At 38.8% G+C, this 19,621-nt stretch overlaps 1 protein-coding gene across 2 annotated transcripts in view; it reads right to left on the minus strand.

The window, feature by feature from the left end:
- Window positions 1–19,621, minus strand: part of PCBD2 (pterin-4 alpha-carbinolamine dehydratase 2) — a 33,625-nt gene that overhangs the window by 9,956 nt on the left and 4,048 nt on the right. The window contains exon 2 of one of the 2 annotated variants that reach the window (XM_050962464.1): window positions 18,838–18,969. In XM_050962464.1, the coding sequence (XP_050818421.1) occupies window positions 18,838–18,969 (132 nt within the window). Of the gene's footprint in view, window positions 1–18,837; window positions 18,970–19,621 lie in introns of those variants that run through there. The other variant, XM_050962465.1, reaches the window with a different exon arrangement.

Here is a 19,621-nt window from a genome sequence, read left to right on the forward strand (position 1 = left end):
TTTTAAAAACCTAAAGATTCAACCAACGTTAAAACAGGGAAGGAAGAGACATTTGGTGAAGTGTTTGTTATCAAATCTTTACCTATTTATCCATCTAAAGATTCTCTATTGTGTCCATCACTGTAATACCTACGTAAATTAGAGCTACAAGGCACTAAGCAGCTGTCTTCATGGAACTGCCTTTCCTTGTCTCTGGCTCGCTTTTACATTAATCATCATATAAAAAATGGTTTTTAATATCATTGCAAGAATGGTGGGAAAGCTCGCTCAGAAAAGGAGGCAGCTAAAGCATGCCCTAAATATAATCACACTCTGGCATAGTCTGACTCCTTCTGGGAGCAAGATCCACAACTGAACTTCCTTGACCCAGAGAACTTTATCTCCACCTTTCAAACACCTCCTGCACTTTGCGGGCTGCGCTGCTCTAGAAAAGCGCAGCTGCCTTGAGGCGTCCTGGATAGATAGGCTGACCAGATAGCAAGTGTCAAAAATCAGGACAGGAGATGGAAGGTAATAGGTGCCTGTGTGAGAAAAAGACCCCAAAATTGGGACATCTAGTCACCCTATGGATAGAGAAGCAGTTGCTGATATCCTGACCTATTTGACAATCAGGACTATATCTTTGAACTGGCAACAGAAACAGACTGGAGCCAGTGGACGGACCATAGTGCATGGGTGATGGAGGCACAGCAACCAGCCCATCATGGAGGCAGGCTACCACATACAATACAAGCTGGAGCTTCTGCATTGCTTTCATGTTCAGGCCCAAGGAGTTATACTAATACATATTGGAGGTGCCTAATGCATAGACCACTGGGGCCAGAACATCAGCACTTCCTAGCAAACAAGGTGAACTTATGTTTTTCTACTGCCAACAGTACCTGATCACTTAGGTTTAGTGAAAGCTATGGACACCTAAAGGGCCTGAACGTGCAGTATACTGAGCACCCTGAATTCTTCTTGTCTCACGGGTGCTGCTCAGCACTTTAGAGGATTGTGCGTTTAACTATGAAAAATACTAATGGAGGGAAACAGTAGGGGTACAAGACTAACGACATGTAGGCATGCATGGACATGGAATTTTTATTGGAACATCTAAAAAAACATGGACTTTGTAGGAAATATCAATACAATATTAACCTCAGTTATTGGTCTATACTCTTCCTAATTTAGAATATCATATTAGAAATCAAATGAGGCCTGGCTGCTGAAGTTTTCCATCCCTGATCATCACATCCCATTTATGCAAAACTGAAGCCTGTTTGTTTTGATCCCTAAAATAAAATTATATATCAATATTAGAGCTGTAAATTCTATACCCAAGTTATATGTTAAAGCTTTCAAAATATCTGAAAACCTTTACACTTTTTTCCACAAAGGAGGCCGTCTCTGGCTTGCAACGCTTGTTTACAATTATGTCGGTGAAGAAACTAGCTAGCCAGCTCTATATCAAACATTTTGACAGCAAAAGCACAAACACTGATCTATTCTAAGTAGTTTGCCACTCTATGTAATCTTGGAAAAGGCATTCTTGCCTTTGATTCTACAAATGTTTATACTTCATACATCATGCAAATAGTGTTTTATATATTAAGAAATAATGTGAGCAAATCTGAAGTTAAATTAAATTCTTTAACAATAACCCTGCCAAAGCACTGTGATTTTCCTATAAAAAAATTATTCCAATTTGTTGATCTTACATTGGATGAAACATACTGTAACAATCTTCATAATTTATATCCTGTTGGGACACTATGATTTAAAGTAACATAATACAGACCAGCATCACTGCTAATCTAAACCACCTGACCAGATAAACAACAGTTTCCCCTTCTCTCTTCACTGAGGGTATTTCTGTTTATTGTCATATGATTTACTCATTTTAAAAACATGAAGAAAAAATGCTGCGAAACAGCACTGCAGCTAGAAGGCATGGCCTTTCTTACACTGGGAACTTTTCACACACAGGTACCAGTATAATGTCAAGAACTGCAGGAGACCGAAGGCAATCCCACGAATTCTGTTCTCAGGAAAAAAAAAAAATCACAGCGAAAAAAGATTAGGTTCATTCTGTACAATCTGGACCAGGTGCAGTGTTAGAAGCTACATATTTTTGATGTTACGAAAGATACAATTCTACAAAATAAATCAGAGTCAAAGATATTATGTGTCAAGTTCAGCAGTGCTCTAAACTGTGGTATACGTTTGTCGAAAACAGGTGCAAGTGTAATTTGCCTCTATTTGGCATTCAGTGGGTATGCAAATGGGTACATTTTTGTGCCAAGGAGGCATGGGGAACTGTTGAAGAAAAAGCATTAAAAGAAGGGTGCAGATAAAATAGACTCTCTCCCTTAAGCCCTTCTCTTAGTTGTTCTGCTTCTTACACTCCTTTCCTGCTATTTCCTCAGGGTGTTATGTTACACTCATTTTTGCACACTCCCTGAAATTCAAATATGTGCACTTATTGCTAGCCACACATTCAGCTTTTCTGACCAACCTACACTCCAATTTGCATCACTGCTGCATTTGTGCCCTATGAATATTTTTTTTTCTTGTAACTGATGTTACGGATAGTCTCCTAAAGGGAAGCAGGGTATCAGGTCTATCACCCTTTTCCTCATCCTTAGCCTCCTAAAACAACCACAATGTTATTTGGAGATCATCTTTCCCTCTTCCCATTTTACACTGCAACGGTGACAGAATGCAACTGGAATCATGTGCAGGCCCTATTCACTGTGATTCAATTAAAAGACTTTACAACCAAATTTTTATAAACTTGGATTGAAGACAAACAATTGTTTTAGAGTGGCAACAAAAACTACTTTCTGCTGTTGCTGAGAAATTTCAAAGCTTTTCATGCTCCATTGGAAAGTGCTCTGCTTCACAAGCCATGCTGGCCCTGACAACTAAATGGTCTGATACGCTTTATTACAAAGTGTATCAGTTTGCTTACACAGGCAAATATATAATTATCTTTGCCCATAAAGACTAGTGCAAAGTAAGTATGATTTCTAAACTGAGAAGATTGGATTTACAAAATCACAGCTTGACATGGAGTAACTAACTCGCACTAGCTTGCAGCAATGAAAATCTCCTTTATTGTGCCATCTAACTTTGAAGTCTGTTGCAACAATCTCGAACTAATACATACAATTCTTTCTGAATAGGCCTATGTAATGGCAAACCTTACAATCTCTACCTTCCTGGCTTTTACTAGTGACCCTAGACAAAATTCCTGAAAATTAATTTCAGCTTTGTATCACAAACCTGGTGTCTAGGTAATACTGTGTATTGCAATTCACTGTGCACTTTGCACTGTTCAAAGAAGGAAAAGGAAAATGAAGGAAAAAATTGTGACTTAATAATACTTTACCAACTTATTGTTAATTAAATTCCATACTACCAGTATTGGAAACAAAGTTCAGTATGCTAAAAGCATGTAAGCTTACAAAGCACTCCAAAAAGGCATTATTTGTTATGTATAATTTCACTCAGAAACATTTGGAATAGGAAGGATTTCTCCATTTTGCATTTAAACGCTTAGGGCAAGAGCTACCTTGTAACTATATTATTATTTCTTCAAAAATGAAGTCATGTCAGATTTTAAAATGTTGCCGAGATTCATAGAAAATTTGTACCAAGCTGCATTTTTCATTGTTATTGATATTTTATGTCAGTTGCTCAGTAGAGAAAAAATCATCAAGAAGCACCACATCTCAATTAAAATCTCACTTACCAACCAGAATAAGCAGCTAACTTCCAACTTCCTCTTCCCAAGCATATTGGTTTAATGTGTGTTGTGCTCAAAAATGAAAAGCAAAGTTTTCACTAAGAGGTTTACACTAAATGAAATGCCTACTTAAAGAAACTGGACTTCTTTTTTATTTACTGAACAGGCAGTGTGCACCCAACCAAAACAATTAAATAATACAGCGAAACCCTCATTAACTGAGCACCTGTTAAAGCAATCAGTTACTTAAAATAATAAACTCTCTTTGCTGTGCAACTGAAAGGACAATGATAATTTGACTTGTTAAAATAAATGCTTGGTCTAGCAAATAAAAACACTTGATGTACTGTAATAAAACCCTCAAACAAAACACTATGCAAACTAGTAATAAAATGCACTTTGGGTCCTGTTCGGATCTTTTGAATGTATATACCTGAATGCTCCGTTAACTCACTTAACTCACCCTGATCTTTTATACTTTACAATGTTCTGCCATTCAGATGTTAGAAATGTTTGAGCATATATTATTATACCAAAACATATGGCTATATAAGCAGTTTGTAAAAGCCCAATTTAAGAAAGGACCCAACTTTAAATACAAATCCCATTGACTTCAGTTGGACTTACAACACATGCTTAAGAGCTTTCTTGAATAAGAATGCTCTCCTGAATTGGTGCCCAATGGTATGTCCATACTACAGACATTACACTGGTAGTTATAGACACAGCCTACACAGACAAAAGGGGCATACAAACATCACCTACCCAGACGAAGTTAGCTATGTCAGCAGAAACGAACATAATTTTCGGCATAGGCCAGGCCAAAACAAATGGAGAAATGCAAGGGAAATTCACTAGTTATCAAATTATGTTGTATCAGAAAAAAAAATCAGGAACAAAGAACAAAATTCTGCTGGTTTTCCAATTATTTCTTTCACTTCCCAAAGAACACAGAGGATTTCACTCTGAACATGAAAAGACAGTCCACATTCCAGACATGCAGTTGATGACATCAGTAGCAATGATACAAGGTTCTTCTTGGTCTGTTGCCAAGATCATGTGCAACGTCAGCTCAAAATCCAATATAGTCTCTGCTGAGCATAAATGGAAAATCATGTCCTAATTCTGATCCTAAGAGGACATCAAAGAACAATAAAAAAGCCTCACTTTATAATACTTCCCTAACTCACAAGAGTGTTGTGAGAATAAATACATTAAAGATTGTGAAGCGCTTTGAGATCTGCTGATGAAAAGTGTTATGTAAGAGTGCTAGGTATTACTATTGTTAGGATGAATGAAGAGAAGATGCAGTTGGCCCTATAACCATATCATCATCAGGGACCTTTTATTTATTATTTTTTTTGGCGGCACAGGCACATCTCAATGTCAATAATTCAAACATGTTAAAGCAGAAAAAAGGTCTGACATTATAAATTGATGGGAGATGAGAAAGGAGAACTGCAGGTACCACCAGGTAGGTCATTTGGTCCCACTGTGTGTGGCTGAAAGCACTCTGGCCATGCTATCCAGCCATACTGAGACAAGTTCTCTCTCAAGCCTTTGGCAAGTTTCTACAAAACTTCAGGAAAGGAGACTGTACGACTCCAATGGGAGTTTTGCCTGAGTCAGGGTTGTTAAGCTCATAATTTGTACCCAATTGTAATATTTGAATAATTGTATGAAGTGTTTTTCATGTATTTATTTCAAATCTAGTGATGATGCATTCTTTGAAAGAGGAGTATGGAGAGAAGGACCATCTTCCTAGACAATACGAGAAGACAGAAAAAGAAAAATAAGACTTTAAAAACCCTGATTTGTTTAGACAGTTACATAGTATTTCTTATATAGTATTTCCAATTTTCCTTATGCAAAAAGTTATGTAATCAGTATAAATTACATTTAATTGTATTTCATTTGCTGTTCTTGATTTTTGAACAACTGGTGAAATGGGGCTAGAAATACAGAAATGAACAGAAAAGTGACAAATTAAGAACAGATTATTAAAAACGAAAGTGGACTAATTTTATTAGCATTATTTTGCATAAGAATACACGACCCATGGTCAATATTTTATGCGGTCTTGAAAAACTTTTGGTGTCCTCCAAATTTATGACTAAGTGCCAGACAGTATGTGTAATGCAATATATTGGGAGAAATTCCAGGTTTGTTTTTTTTAATCTCACAATTATTCTTTCCCTTTTGTAGAATCCACCCCCATCCACCTACCCACACACCCACCTCTTTCACAAATCAATATATCCTTGAAATAGATGCAGTCCATGAATGGTGAAAACTGATTTTAGCCATGCAAGGGATTTTTTTAAACAACATTAAAAAAAAGATGCATCCAATGTAAGTGAGATGAAATATGGTCCTTTGTAAGAAAGATTAACATCTGTACACTTTTATTAGATTAGACACTTTACAATCTGCGTGTAACTGTAACCAACCAAAGATTGTAAAGCTAATCAAGTTTTGCCTACAAATGCCCACTTCTACCAGGTGATAGAGATTCCTCTAACAATACAAAACTCACATGTACATAGCTATTGCTGTTACCATCCCAATCAAGATTAAATCACCGAGTCCATGAAATGAACTACTACTCTCCACTCAGAATCCCAGTGCCAGAATGTTTCCTTGTGAAGCACCACAATGAACAATTATCAGGAGAAAAAAAAAGGTGCTGAGTAACCTCAACCTCCACAACCTAAACATACTCAGTACCTCACGACAGGACCCAAAATTAGAACCCTGGCTCCTAACTGAACAACCTGTGCTTTACTAAAACAATTTCATACACATCCCTCAATAGATTCAGCCAGCTCCATGTTAGTTCAAGATATAAGCAAGTTTTAATCTCAACCCAACAAAAATTAAAGGAAGAAAATGGCAAATGAAGGAGGGGAGGAGGCAGTCCCCAAAATACATTTAGAGCTGGTTTACAGCTTTATGAAAGACAAATGAAAAATTATACTCACATCACACTGATCAACTGTGAGTCTGCCAGTGGTTTTCAGAGCAGATGTAACATTTTAGCAAAATGTGATTGTTTGTGAAAGAAATAATTCTGATCAAAAACTAAATTGCAGCCAGCGCAAGCTCTGCACTTTGTCACTCTAATCCATTCTGACAGGAAGCAGTAAGTGGAGATTCCTACTGTGAAAGGAGCAGATGTGAAAGGTCAACCTTGGCCTGAAACTTCAAAACCGTTAACGTGTAAAACAGTGTGCATTAAAGCCTGAAACAGCTAACTGCTGGATTAACGGATGTCCGCTAAGTAGGTCTGATGTGCTTTTGGCAAGTAATGGTTAATTTTTAAATAGGTTCATTGTAATTTTTTTTATTTTACTTTTTACCTTTTACCAGCCAGAGTCCATTTTTAATTACAATTGCAGAGTATAATATTCCAAAACATGCCTTTTCTTTACTCTTGGGGCAGGGGGGGAAGCCACTATTGTAGAATGCAATTTACAGTTATTAATAAGGTCATGCTCACCATTTCAAAAGCAAGGGGATGCAAGAGGTTAAACACTATCAAACTGGAGACAGAACTTGCCATCTGTACTGAAATTAGTATCTTCCCAGTTCCCCTATGTTCATAATAGCTATCTCAGGACATTACAAAGCTACAAGAGAGCAGGTTTCTTTAACTGAAAAAGTAAAAGTGATTCTGAATGAAGATATTCTTGAGAACAGCAAGAATGTAAATCTTACTGATTTCCCCAACTGAAACAGTACTGTTACAGTACTTGCCACCACTGAGTTAACAAATCTGGGAGGATTCCAAATTTTAGTTAAAATCAAAGTCAACACGCCGGCATTTGGTATCTTACAGGAGTGAAGGAAAGTCTTGCCTCCAGAGTGTACATAACCATTTTTCCCCTTATTTCAAATGCAACGAGCAAGCATTAGAAGAGCAGTTATGGATGACATAGAGCAGCCAACAGTGTGACACTTCCATTTTCTTTTTCAATCTAAATGAATACTTGTGAGAAATAAAAAGTATATTCATAAAAATCTTTAGCCAGTTCAAATTCAACTCCCAGAGACAATATTTCCAGATTAATGAATGAAAATTAAATACTATAATAATTTTCACTTAAGTGATCATAAATCTACACTAATCTTTTAAGAGAAGCATTGGTAGAAGTGTCAACTGCAAAGTGGACCAAAGATCAGGAGAAGAACTTCCTGGTCCTCTTTGGAATAGATAACACAGGTCTAACTGCTCCAAGGGTATGCAGCACGTGCACAGTAACTGTAGAAGAGCCTCTTCCCCTTGGAAATACACTATTCTTTCTTTACTTGTATTTTATTTTTTAACCTAGAATGGAAGGAAGGAAAGAGAGATAAGGAAAGAACTTAAAACTCGTATTTCCTTGATATTCTAAGTCACTGTTAAGTTTTAACTAATAACAAATTGATGTCAACTTCTGTTTCTAGAGCACCTGGAGAATAAAAGTCTTGAACTTCTACATATCACCTGTTACCTGTGCCTGTCAGGCCTGCTGCTCCTGATAGATACAAACATAAAAACCTCTTCCCAGCTCAAGAAAGCAAAACACAAAGATATGTTCTGAATCTTTAATATCATCATGATTCATTTAAATATAATAGTATTGTAAATTTCAATACTGTGGCATTAATAATAATATTGCAATAATACCTACAGCCACAAACAGGTCAGGCTCCATTGCACAAATAGCCTATTCCCCAAAGAGCTTGCAACCTAAAACACAAGATGTAATAGGGTGGGAGGGTAGGGAAACAATTTAGTGGAATGGGCACAGTTCTTAGCCATTGACTAGCAGTGATCACAGCTTGCCACCTGCTTGGTCTTCAGTCTTCTATATGCATTACAGCAGAGGTGAGTTTGGAAGATAAAGAGGTGGCTTGATAGATTCTTACTAAGCTTTCTCCACTCACAAGGAGCAGCATGACAGAAAGCTTGAAAGTATTTGTCGGAGAAGTGACCGGTTGAGGCTGGCATAGCTGGCGCCCATTGAAGGTGGGCACAGACCTTGCAATAAGGAAACAGCTTAGATAGGTACAGCAAGACTAAATTTGGGTGTGTGGGGGGTGAAAGTAAAGACAAAAGTTGCCAATGTAAATATGATGATTCAATTATTTACAAGTAGAAAAAAATGTTGGTAATTTAAAAAATGTAGGCTGAACACCGAGGCAGAGAGATCCTTCACTCTGTGTTTTGCACAGTGTCCAGGACAAATAAGTAAGTAAGTAAAAAAACAAAAAATATTTCTGAACTCCCAGCAACAAGGAGTTAATTGGTATCTGGTAGCTCCTGTCTGACCACTGACATCACACCAGATTCTGTATAATTATGCAGCATTTCTCATCAATAAGAAAACTACTTCTGTCAGTTAACTGGTAGTACTATTGAAAAGAGGCTGCACTGACTAGAACACCATTGTTGTCTCTGTCTTTTTAAACCCAGGGCAGAAGAATCATAAATTTTCAGATGAATGATCTCCAGAGAACCTCCATTTATTTTTCATCCAAAAGTCAAGCACATGAGCTTTTCAGACCCAGTGCCACACTAGAATATGGGTAGGTGGAATGTGTCCAGTCCCACAGCTGGAACTTGACCCTATAACCTTCTGACGCAAAGGCAAGAGGGTTATTTACTAAGCCATTCACAAGTATAACAATAAGGAAGGTGTGATCATATAAAAATATATATTTTACTAAACTATGTTTTGAACCAGCTCACTCTCACGTATTTTGACCTGAATTGATGTTCATGAGGCCTGAAAATTTTACTGTCAGTTTCTAATAAGGAAAAACAGACAGACAGACAAATAGGCCAAAAATTATTTTCAAATATAAAGATTTGCTCTACTCTGTAAACCCACTCAAATAATTTTGATTTATAGCAAATCAGTTATTGTATTCATAAATGCAAGGACATTAGCAAACAACAGAAATACTTTCATAATTTTGCAGGTGTACAAATCATAGTATATGAGAGAGGGCTCAAAGAATAATGGGAAATTAAGCAGTCTAGGAAACACTATAAGAAAAACAGCACCTACCTAGGTGGATACAAAACCAATTATTTTCATCCAAGAGGCAATCTAATGCAAAAGTCAAACAGAGGGGCAAATAGTTAACCCACCAAATAAATGAAAATTGGTTTGTCTTTTGATAAGCAAAACTGACAATAATGGACTCATGTTGCTCATTCTTTGAGGTTAAACACAACTGACATAAGCTACACCTGAAACCAATCAGGGCTGAGGTTTTGAGAAGATTCACACGTGAGGACTAAATTTGTCACAAATGGGTTGGTTTCCGATCCTAATGTAGCCAAGTTGCTTCACTCTGACCTCCATTTAACAAATCAACTTAATGGGCAATGGGAGTGCTATAAAACTTAACAATGGAGTGATTTTAACTTTTAAAATATAGTTATGAAGCGAAATGTTAGAGAGCTCCTTCAATACTTGAAATCAAATTAAATCTAGACATTTTTTAACAGTCTTGACAGACATAATCCTAGTTACCATGTAAATTTATGGTAAGCTGTTGTGATATTAGTCACAGGTGCTACTTTTAATATATGGGCTGCATCTGGCTGGGAATAAAATTTCTCAGAGGACTGAAAATGACCTCACTAACAGACAATGGGGAAGGGGGATAAGACCACTGTGGCATATAAAAAGCTGGAGATACGGTCCACAAGTGAATATTTTACATAAAATTCAAGTTACCTCTGCAGATTGCAGGTTTATGTTTTCAATACATAAATGGTGCAGACATATTTCAGCCAAACAGCCAAAATATTAAGTTCATAAAACAGCTATGAAATACACTGGCTATGCACATAAAAACAAATTTTCCAACCTGTGATCAACAGAGAAGACAAAGCAATGTGCCGAGAAACTGAAAAAAAGGAAGTATCAACACAGATTAAGTTTAGGAGTATTCAGTATTATTACAAAGTGAGTTAAGCTAAATTAAGTGATTACAGCAACTAAAAGAGCACTAATTCATTAAGGATGTGTTCCCTGTATCCCAGTTCCATAGGATTTGGTACATTTGTGAAGATCTTCTTGGTCATTAATCAAGGTGAAGGTACCTATAGAAAGGACTAGCACCAAGGGATTGTCACCAAGTAAGAAGATTAAACTATATAAAGATCATAAATCGCCTAGCCAGCAAGTTAGTTTTGATATACTGATAACAGGGACCATCCATGAGAGAGGACAAAAATAAATATGCCCTAGCACAGTTAAAGCAAAGTAGCTGGAAAAACAGAGAGGACATACAAAGCAGAAACTCTGCTTTCTGAGTTTTGGGTGCTATTACTGGTTTGGAGAAGGAGAGTTGGGAAGTATAACAATTTAATGCAAGAGCTACAATGATTTACTTTTTTCTGAAATAATTCTTCAGAAGCTGTGCAAGTGTCCTTTAAACAAATAATCAAAAAGAGACAAGATTTGCTACAATTCTCAGGATCCATGAGCCCAAACACAGCAGGCAGTCTCCCTGCTATTTTCTCCAGTCAGAGTTTTATCTGCAAAAGATATTTTAAACAATTAAAAAAAAATCAGACTTTTGAGATGGGATATAACCATCTGCTACTTTATATAATAAATAAGGGTATGATTCTGTCATAGAGGTCATGGATTCTGTGACTTTCCGGGACCTCTGCGACTTCTTCTGAAGGGGCAGCCCCAAGGCCACCAGAGCAGCAGCCCCCAAAGCCACCGGAGCAGGGGCCACGATAACAATGGCTGGCAGTCAGCCCTGGAGTCACAGGAGCAGGGGCCACCATAGCAACGGGCCGCATAGCAATGGCCAGCAGTCAGTTGCAGGGCCGCCGGAGCAGGGACCACCATTGCAACAGCTGGCAGTCAGCCCCAGGGCCGAAGTGGTGGACAGGGTTGGGTCAGCCCGCCCAGGGCTGGAGCTGCAGAAGTCAGCCCCTGACAGGAGCAGCAGTGGGGCTGGTGCAGCTGAGGAAGCTCAGCGCCCAACAGCGCTCCAACTATTAGTCCCCTCCCCGCCCCACACCAGGGAGAGGTCATGGGCTTCTGTGAATTTTTGTTAATTGCCCACAAACTGTCCCTGACTTTTACTAAAGATCCCCATAACAGAATCTTAACCTTAATAATAAAGGTTCAGTCACTGAACTCTTGTACACAAGCATACACATTTCACCTAGCTAGAAACAGTGTGATGGATAAAAGATTAAATGTATTCATTTTAAAAAAATTCTTTGAAGTAGTCACAGATATTAAACCTCAGCGTCCCTGCCAAATTTTTTGGTTTTACAATCACATTTTCCTATTGTTCTAAATGTTTCTCTCTCCCCTGTTGCTATTGGATTGACCTACACAAACAGAGGAAACTGACTGACTATACAGGGTAAGTGTGAAACTGGCTGAACCCAAAGGGTATGTCTACACAGCGACTGGACACCCGTGGCTGACCCGTGCCAGTCAATCCAGGCTCACAGAGCTATTTCAATGCAGTGTAGACTTGTGGGCTCAGGTTACAGTCCAAGCTCTGGGACCTTTCCACCCCACAGGGTTCTAGAGCCCAGGCTCCAGCCCAAGCCTTGAAGTCTACTCAGCAATGAAACTGCCCTGCAGCCTGAGCCCCATGAGCAAAAGTCGGCTGGCACGGGCCAGCCGTGGGTGTCTAGTTGCTGTATAGACATGCCCTATGCAAACAAACCAGAAACAACTTTTCCTCTTTTTCTTTCAGTAGTAGTAATTTTAGGTGTTCCTTCTAAAAGCATTAGGGAAAACATTTTCAGATAGAAGTGACTCATCTTTCTGCACTATAGTGGACAGGGATTCTTCAAGAATTTAGAGTTATGTAGAACATGTTTTATTAATTTTGATGGAATCCCCCTGTATAAAACCAGTCATTGTCCAATACTGAACAGTTGGAAACAAAGCTTGGGGTTTGGCATACAGAGACCTCAGTCCGCTTAGTACCATGGCGTAAACACCATTAAAAAAGATTATCTTTTTATTAAAGATAAAAAGGAAAAACAGTTAAAGCATTTGAAATATTAAGTATTAAATAAGGCTTTCATTTTAACAGCAACAATTCCTTTTCCCTTTCCTTTTAGCAGGAGAGTGTCTTTGGGAAAAATACCAAGTTGTTTGACGGTCTCTTAGATGGTACCAAAGATGGTAAAAACTGTCCCGTCAGGGAAAAGAAAAGACATTAGTTAAGATTGGCTGAAGCTGCTGTTGAAGTCTGTTTCATCCCAAATGATGGACATATCATCTGGGTACCTCTCTCTTGCCTGGTGGTTGCGACATCTTATTAATTTTCACATATTTTTTACAGCTGAGCTCGCAAAAAGGGTAAATTTGTAGGCCAAATTATAACAGACCAGGAACCTCAAAGTTTTGAACAGCTTGGTGACAATTCTATTTTCTCTAGACCAGGGGTCCCCAAACTTTTCAAAGTCATGCCCCTCCCTTACCCGTCTGCGCCTCACTCCCACGAGAGCTGGGGCCAGGAGCAGGGTTGGGGCTGGGGGGGGAGGGCATGAACAGGGGTAAGGGGGCCAAGGCTGGGGCTGCAGCTGGGGGCAGGTCTGGGGCTAGAAACAGAGCCATGGTCAGGGGCCAAGGCTGGAGGCGGGGCTGAAGACGCAGTCGGGGGCCAGGGGTGGGAGTAGGGCCAGGAGCAGAAGCTCCAGTTGGGTCGTGGGCAAGGGCCAACACTGGGGGCAGGGCTGAGGGCAGAAGCCTGGGATGGAGCAGGGCTAGGTAACACTCCCTTCCCACCCCCCATGGGGGCTGGCCCAGGCCCTGCTGCACCTCCCCAAATGTTCCTTCGTGCCCCCCTAGGGGGGCATGCCCCACCATTTGGAGATCTCTGCTCTAGACTACAAATTTTTCAACTTTTTCTTTTTGCCAGAGATTTCAGTAAATGAAGAAAAAAAATGTATTAGCAAACATTGCTAGTCAGGCTCCTGAAGTTGTGACAGTATTTTTGTAACTCTCATTGACTCAGACTTTTGCTTTGGCAAATTGAAATGGATTGGTTGCTTTATCAGTGAGAATAGGCATTTTGTTTCCATATCTATCACTTGGGAATAGAAATTAAGAGCCTTTAAAACATGTTTCTTTTATGTAATACAAAGTGGCTTGAAAACACAGATTACTTTTTTTCTTTTTCCTCTGCTATCTCTCTCCACAGACCCATTTTAAAAGGCAATAGTCTCAAACATCTGTAGCCTGCCAGTTCACACAAATAGAGGGCAGCAGAACGGAGGAATGATGCAATGGGAAAACAGACAATGACAACAGTGTTTAGGGTGACCATATTTCCCATGGGAAAATGGGACACTGCACAGGCTGGCCCAAGGCCCCCCCTTCTCCCTGTGGCGAAGATCTAACAGCCCAAGGCCCAGCATCTGGTGTCATCACTCACCTCCCCCAAAGATCCTCCACGCTCCCTTGGGAGGGAAGAGGGAACCCCTCACATTTTTGGCAAACCGGGCATTTGTCCCATTTGGTCTTGCCAACTGATAAGTTGGCAAAAGCAATGGGACAAATGGCCAGTTTTGCCAAGAAAGTCGGGACATCCAGGACAGGGCTTAAAAGTGGGAACTGTCCTGGCCAAAACAGGACGTTTGGTCACCCTATTTGTGTTTGTTGTCTTCTCAGTCAAAACAGAAGCTCTAATTGTAAAAAAATAAAAAAATAAAAAAATCTCTGTGAACATGGCAGGATGCATCAATATCAGGCTGTACTGATGGTTGTCTCCAGTGAAGATGGGACCATGTATGATGGCTAGTCTTCTTCGGGAGCTATTACAGGATTCTGCGATTTACTGTGGACGAGTTTGAAGTGATCAGGTACCATGATTTTCCTATGCCTCAGTCCCCCCAGCTGATAGGGAATGGAGTGAACAGCAATGATGATAATATGGTTATGAGGAGGAAGTGGAAATTAACATTTCAGTCATAGAAGCTGCCCAAATGAGGGACGGGGAACAAGCTGCAATGGATACCAGATGCTTTTCTTTCTGGGTAGGGTTGGGTGGAGGACACTATGTACATCAATATTTTTTTCAAACTAGGACATCATGACTAGCATGCAATGGCAGTTATAGCAGAGAAAAGGACTGACAACAGGAAGTACATTCACTGACTTATTTTAGGAACATTTCAAACTGTTTTCCAACTCATTTTCTAAAGCCCATTTTTGTAAAATTTATCTTCAAAAAAAACCACCACCACCAGCGGTTTCACGTGAAGTCCTGTAATAAAATAATTTCCCAAGCCAGAAGCGTAATTTCTGATAGCTTTTAAGCAAGTTAATCTCAGTCTGAAAGCTTTAGGAATCTAAATAACTTTCTCATTTCACAGAAGTTTCATTTCATTCTCCCTCATACTGAAAATAATATACATAAACCAAGTTCATGTCTACGCATTTGAGCGACTTTATAATAAAAACTCTGTTTATATTCTTAACATCTGTTGACATACATAGTCTTTGTAAACCTGGCATAGATTTTAAAGCCACAGAATTTTCCATGCATCATGCACATTATCTGTGGGAAGCAATAAAGAAACAATGAATACATTAATCATACTCATATCATCTGCAAAACATAAATCTGAAATACCTTTCATGTCAGTTCAACTGCTCATGGTTTTTTTTTTTTTTGGGGGGGGGGGGTTTAAACACACACCTGATTTTATGCCATCTGTAAAAGGGCAGGATGGAGATCATAGAGGAAATTGTATTTCTTGGCTGGCTGACTTTTACTAAATATTCTAGAACTAATATACAGAACTAAGTTCCGTAAACAGAAGATTTATTAAATACAAGAAGTTACCCCTAAAAGTCCATGTGTATTAAAGGACAGCATATTGACTGCAAAACTCTACAAAGCAGGTAGCTAGCTCCATTTTTGGCACTTCTGTTTTCTTGATCTGCTTTTGAGACATACCAATTAATAAGTAAATGTTGTATGGGGACATAAGTAAATGTAAGCATTGGTAGATTAATTAAAATATAGCAGTTCAGTTTATCTTCAGCGCCACCTTCCCAGGAGACAAACATTTGCTCTCTGCAAACATTCATGCATTCTCTAGCCAAATTCCACCTTAAGCCATTCTCCAAGGCTAAGAGATCACCAACTTGTTCTTCAGCCTGAAATTTCAAATGGCGATGTTACATCACCACAGCTGCCCCAATTTTCTAAATGCTTAAGGGCAAAATTCTGCCCTTATATAGATGCATGTAACCCCCTTGACCACAATGAAAGCAGTGTAGACACTTTGGCCCCTGTTAGTTTACCCAGTGGTACACACAGCTGAAAGTGCCAGAAGTTTTGAATTCTTAAGCCAATTTCCAATCATTCAGAGTAATAATAGCTCCTGCGTAGCCCTTTTCATCTAATACTTTTAAGGGTCAAGCAGGAATGGGGGCACACTCAGCATCCACCAATATCTTCCACCCAACTGGAAGAGACATTTTAGAATGATATATTTGATAGGGTGAGACCTAGCCAATTCTGAACCCAGAAAAAAAGTACTATTAGCTTTAGGCTTAGTATAACCTATGGTGTAAATTTAAATATATTTTGACTTTCCACTCTAGCATCCTCGTCATGGCTCTCTCCCAGACATGCAACTTTATGAATACCTGACTAATTTCTACCCGATACCATTTCAAGGATAAAGCCTTAAAAAAAATCAGCTATTTAATTCTCCTTCTGATTTCTTCACTGATCTAAGCTGCTGGGTTCTCCAGATTTCTATTACAGGGCTGTGTTTGCTTTCATCTCTTTGGTATATAGTCTTCAGATCCATTGCCTAAAGATGAACTGCAGAAATGATTTATTTCACTTATTTGCAATATACAAAGGCTACTTTACGCTAATTTTAAAAAAGCATTTCCAGCTACGCTGAGCCAACAAGCTCTCCAATTACACCGTCGCATGGACACTTTCAAAAGTGCCCCCAGTGTGAAAGCTGTAAACTCAGCACCTACAGTTTGATGCAGAGGAGTAGTTATCCCTGTGTCCTTGGCTCTCCAGTTCTCCCATCCAGGTTTCATGTAAACTCCACCTCGTAGTTTTCACCTCCTTCATTGCCTCATAATTTGTTTCATTTGAAGTTGTTTGTTTTGTTCTATTATTAACTCCCAGGTTTAAAGTGCAATCCAGAAAATATGTACTCAAGGCTCCACACGTGCAGTTCTGTACCTGCTCTTGCTCTGTATTGTAGCGATGCTGCTCTTTTCTAACTACCTCACACATATTTTATTCTATGTTCTCTCTAATGTGAAATATTAAAAAGGATGGGCACAGCAAATTGTCATTTTCACATTTCACCATACAGGGTCTCCTAAAGACCTTTGTCTGGATTATATTATGGCCATGAGAACAAACAGCACATTATATATGCTTCAGTCTACAAATGTAGATAGTATTACACTGCAAATCCAGTGTGGTGTGGATGGGACGGGGGTTGGGAGGGGGGAAGGAGGAGAAGAGATCTTCAGAGGAATATGGCATCTTTAAAAAAATGTAATCTTACCCTTCACCCCTGGGAGAGCATAGCCCTTTCAAAAATAAAGTAGGAACTGGGAATTATCTTCATTCCACACGTAGGTTATCATCTGCCTAAAACTGTAAGAATAGCTCAGGGTTTCTCAAACAGGGGTCGCCGCTTGTGTAGAGAAAGCCCCTGGCAGGCCAGGCCGGTGTGTTTACCTGCCCCGTCTGCGGGTCCGGCCAATTGCAACTCCCAGTGGCCGCAGATCGCTGCTCCAAGCCAATGGGAGCTGCTGGAAGTCGCGCGGACCAACGGACTTACTGGCCACCGCTTCCAGCAGCCCCCATTGGCACGGAGCACTGATCCATGGTCACTGGGAGCCGCGATCAGCTGGACCCGTGGACGAGGCAGATAAACAAACCGGAAAGGCCCGCCAGGGGCTTTCCCTACACAAGAAGCGACCCATGTTTAAGAAACCCTGGAATAGCTGATCTTTCACAGCTAATCATTATTATATAACAATCTACTACTATTTTGATCAGAACAGAGGATTGTTAAATTGACTGTACCTGAGCAATAGAAATGAGGGGAAGAGGACTAAGAGACCTAAACACACACATTTAGTGGCAATTTTTCAAAAACATTGGGTGGACACCTACACACAAACATGTGCACAATTGCAGAGTCATATGTAAGGCTTTTGATAATGTGACCCAAAATCTGCGTAAGAAGATCCAAGCTAGAATACAAATAGGTCACTTATATAAAAGGTGTAATAAATATCAGTAAGGCCAGGTTTTAAAAAAGAGCAATGAGAAAATTAAATGAGACATAACTGAAAAGAATCCATTTTCTCCAAATAAACACAAGTTTAATGGCACTGAAATGGGAAGGGTATGTTATAACTAATTCTTGTCTTATTTAGCAGGGCCACAATACAGCTAATTTTTCCTCTTCTAACTTGTCTCTTTTTGTACGTGTCTCACTTGATTAATCAGAAATCAAATTTTCTTTCCGAATTGAGATATGGTAGCAAGAATCTAGTTGACAATCTTATCTTAAGAAAATATATTAAATAATAGTTGGCCATACGGTGCCAACAATTTTCAAAGCAGGTTTCATCTTGGATTTCAAATTTAAAAATTCTTTAAAATTGATGACACAGCATGGCCCAGGATTTTGACTTAAAATTCAAGCCCAACAGGGTATATAATCTACAAAAGGCAGCCTCACAGAGTGTCTACTGCAATTCATTCAAGACAGTACCATAACTCTCCCTTCCAGTATAAAAGGTGAGTTTTATGACACTTCTGTTCACATTTTTCCCCAAGTTTGGCTTGGTAAATATCTGTACTTTTCAAAATTCTGCTTGCCTTACCGTCAAACAATGCCAATAAAGTCAATGAATTACCCCTGGGTAACTGAGATTAGAATCTGGCCCAATAACTTCAGCGACACTACTGACATGAGGAAAGCAAACAGGATTTGGTCCCAAATACTCCTAGATTTGTGGATGTGAACATCCCTTCACTAGGAACACAATACAAACCAGGATAATTATATTTCCTTTTATATTAGGATAATATATAGCAATAGTTACCTGATTAAAAGTTTTGAAATTGAACTCTTTGTAGATGGCATCTCTCTCTCCCAACTCAGACCATCCTGAAGCTTTGAGCTCAAGTAAAACTTGGGTCCTTTCCTCTGTTGTCAACCAGTGAGACTGTGAAGACTATAAAGAAAAAAAATACATTCCAGAACTAGGGTTAATGTCCTCTCATTTCTTTACACAACAAGAAAATTATGTGCTGAAATTATGATTTATGTATTTCAAAAATATAATCCTTCAGGACAACAGAAGTGGAAAATTTACTATGCGGTTTTATTCCACTTTATAATTTAACAGAACACCATCACTTGCCAGTTAACTGAGCCATGAAACATAACTATTTTGGTGAACTAACTTTGCTTATGTGCTTGCATATAAGGATTTTTTACTCTTTTGCTGGGATGAAATAGGGACTCAAGAATACCTTTGTCCAGTAGTATTATTACTTTCATTTATACTAGGCCTATGTGAATTATCCAGATACTGTGAAGCTTGAAATATTTGATGACAATCCAATTTTGCCATTTTCCCTCATTTAAATCTTAAAGTTAAATGTAATGTACAGTAATTAGTTGAAGTTAAAAAGGGAATATCACCTGAAAAATACTAAGCATGACCAAATTTAAATTAGAAAAGCACAGATTATACCAGAAATCACTGTGTATTATGTATAATTATTGTACCCTGTATTTCCTAAGAAGAAAGTTTAAAAAACAAAAAGCAAAATTGTTATTATTTGAGTTCAGTAACTATTTATAAAAAAGTTTCTCTCTGT

The sequence above is a fragment of the Gopherus flavomarginatus genome, chromosome 7 (assembly GCF_025201925.1).
Source record: "Gopherus flavomarginatus isolate rGopFla2 chromosome 7, rGopFla2.mat.asm, whole genome shotgun sequence".
Lineage (NCBI taxonomy): Eukaryota > Metazoa > Chordata > Testudines > Testudinidae > Gopherus > Gopherus flavomarginatus.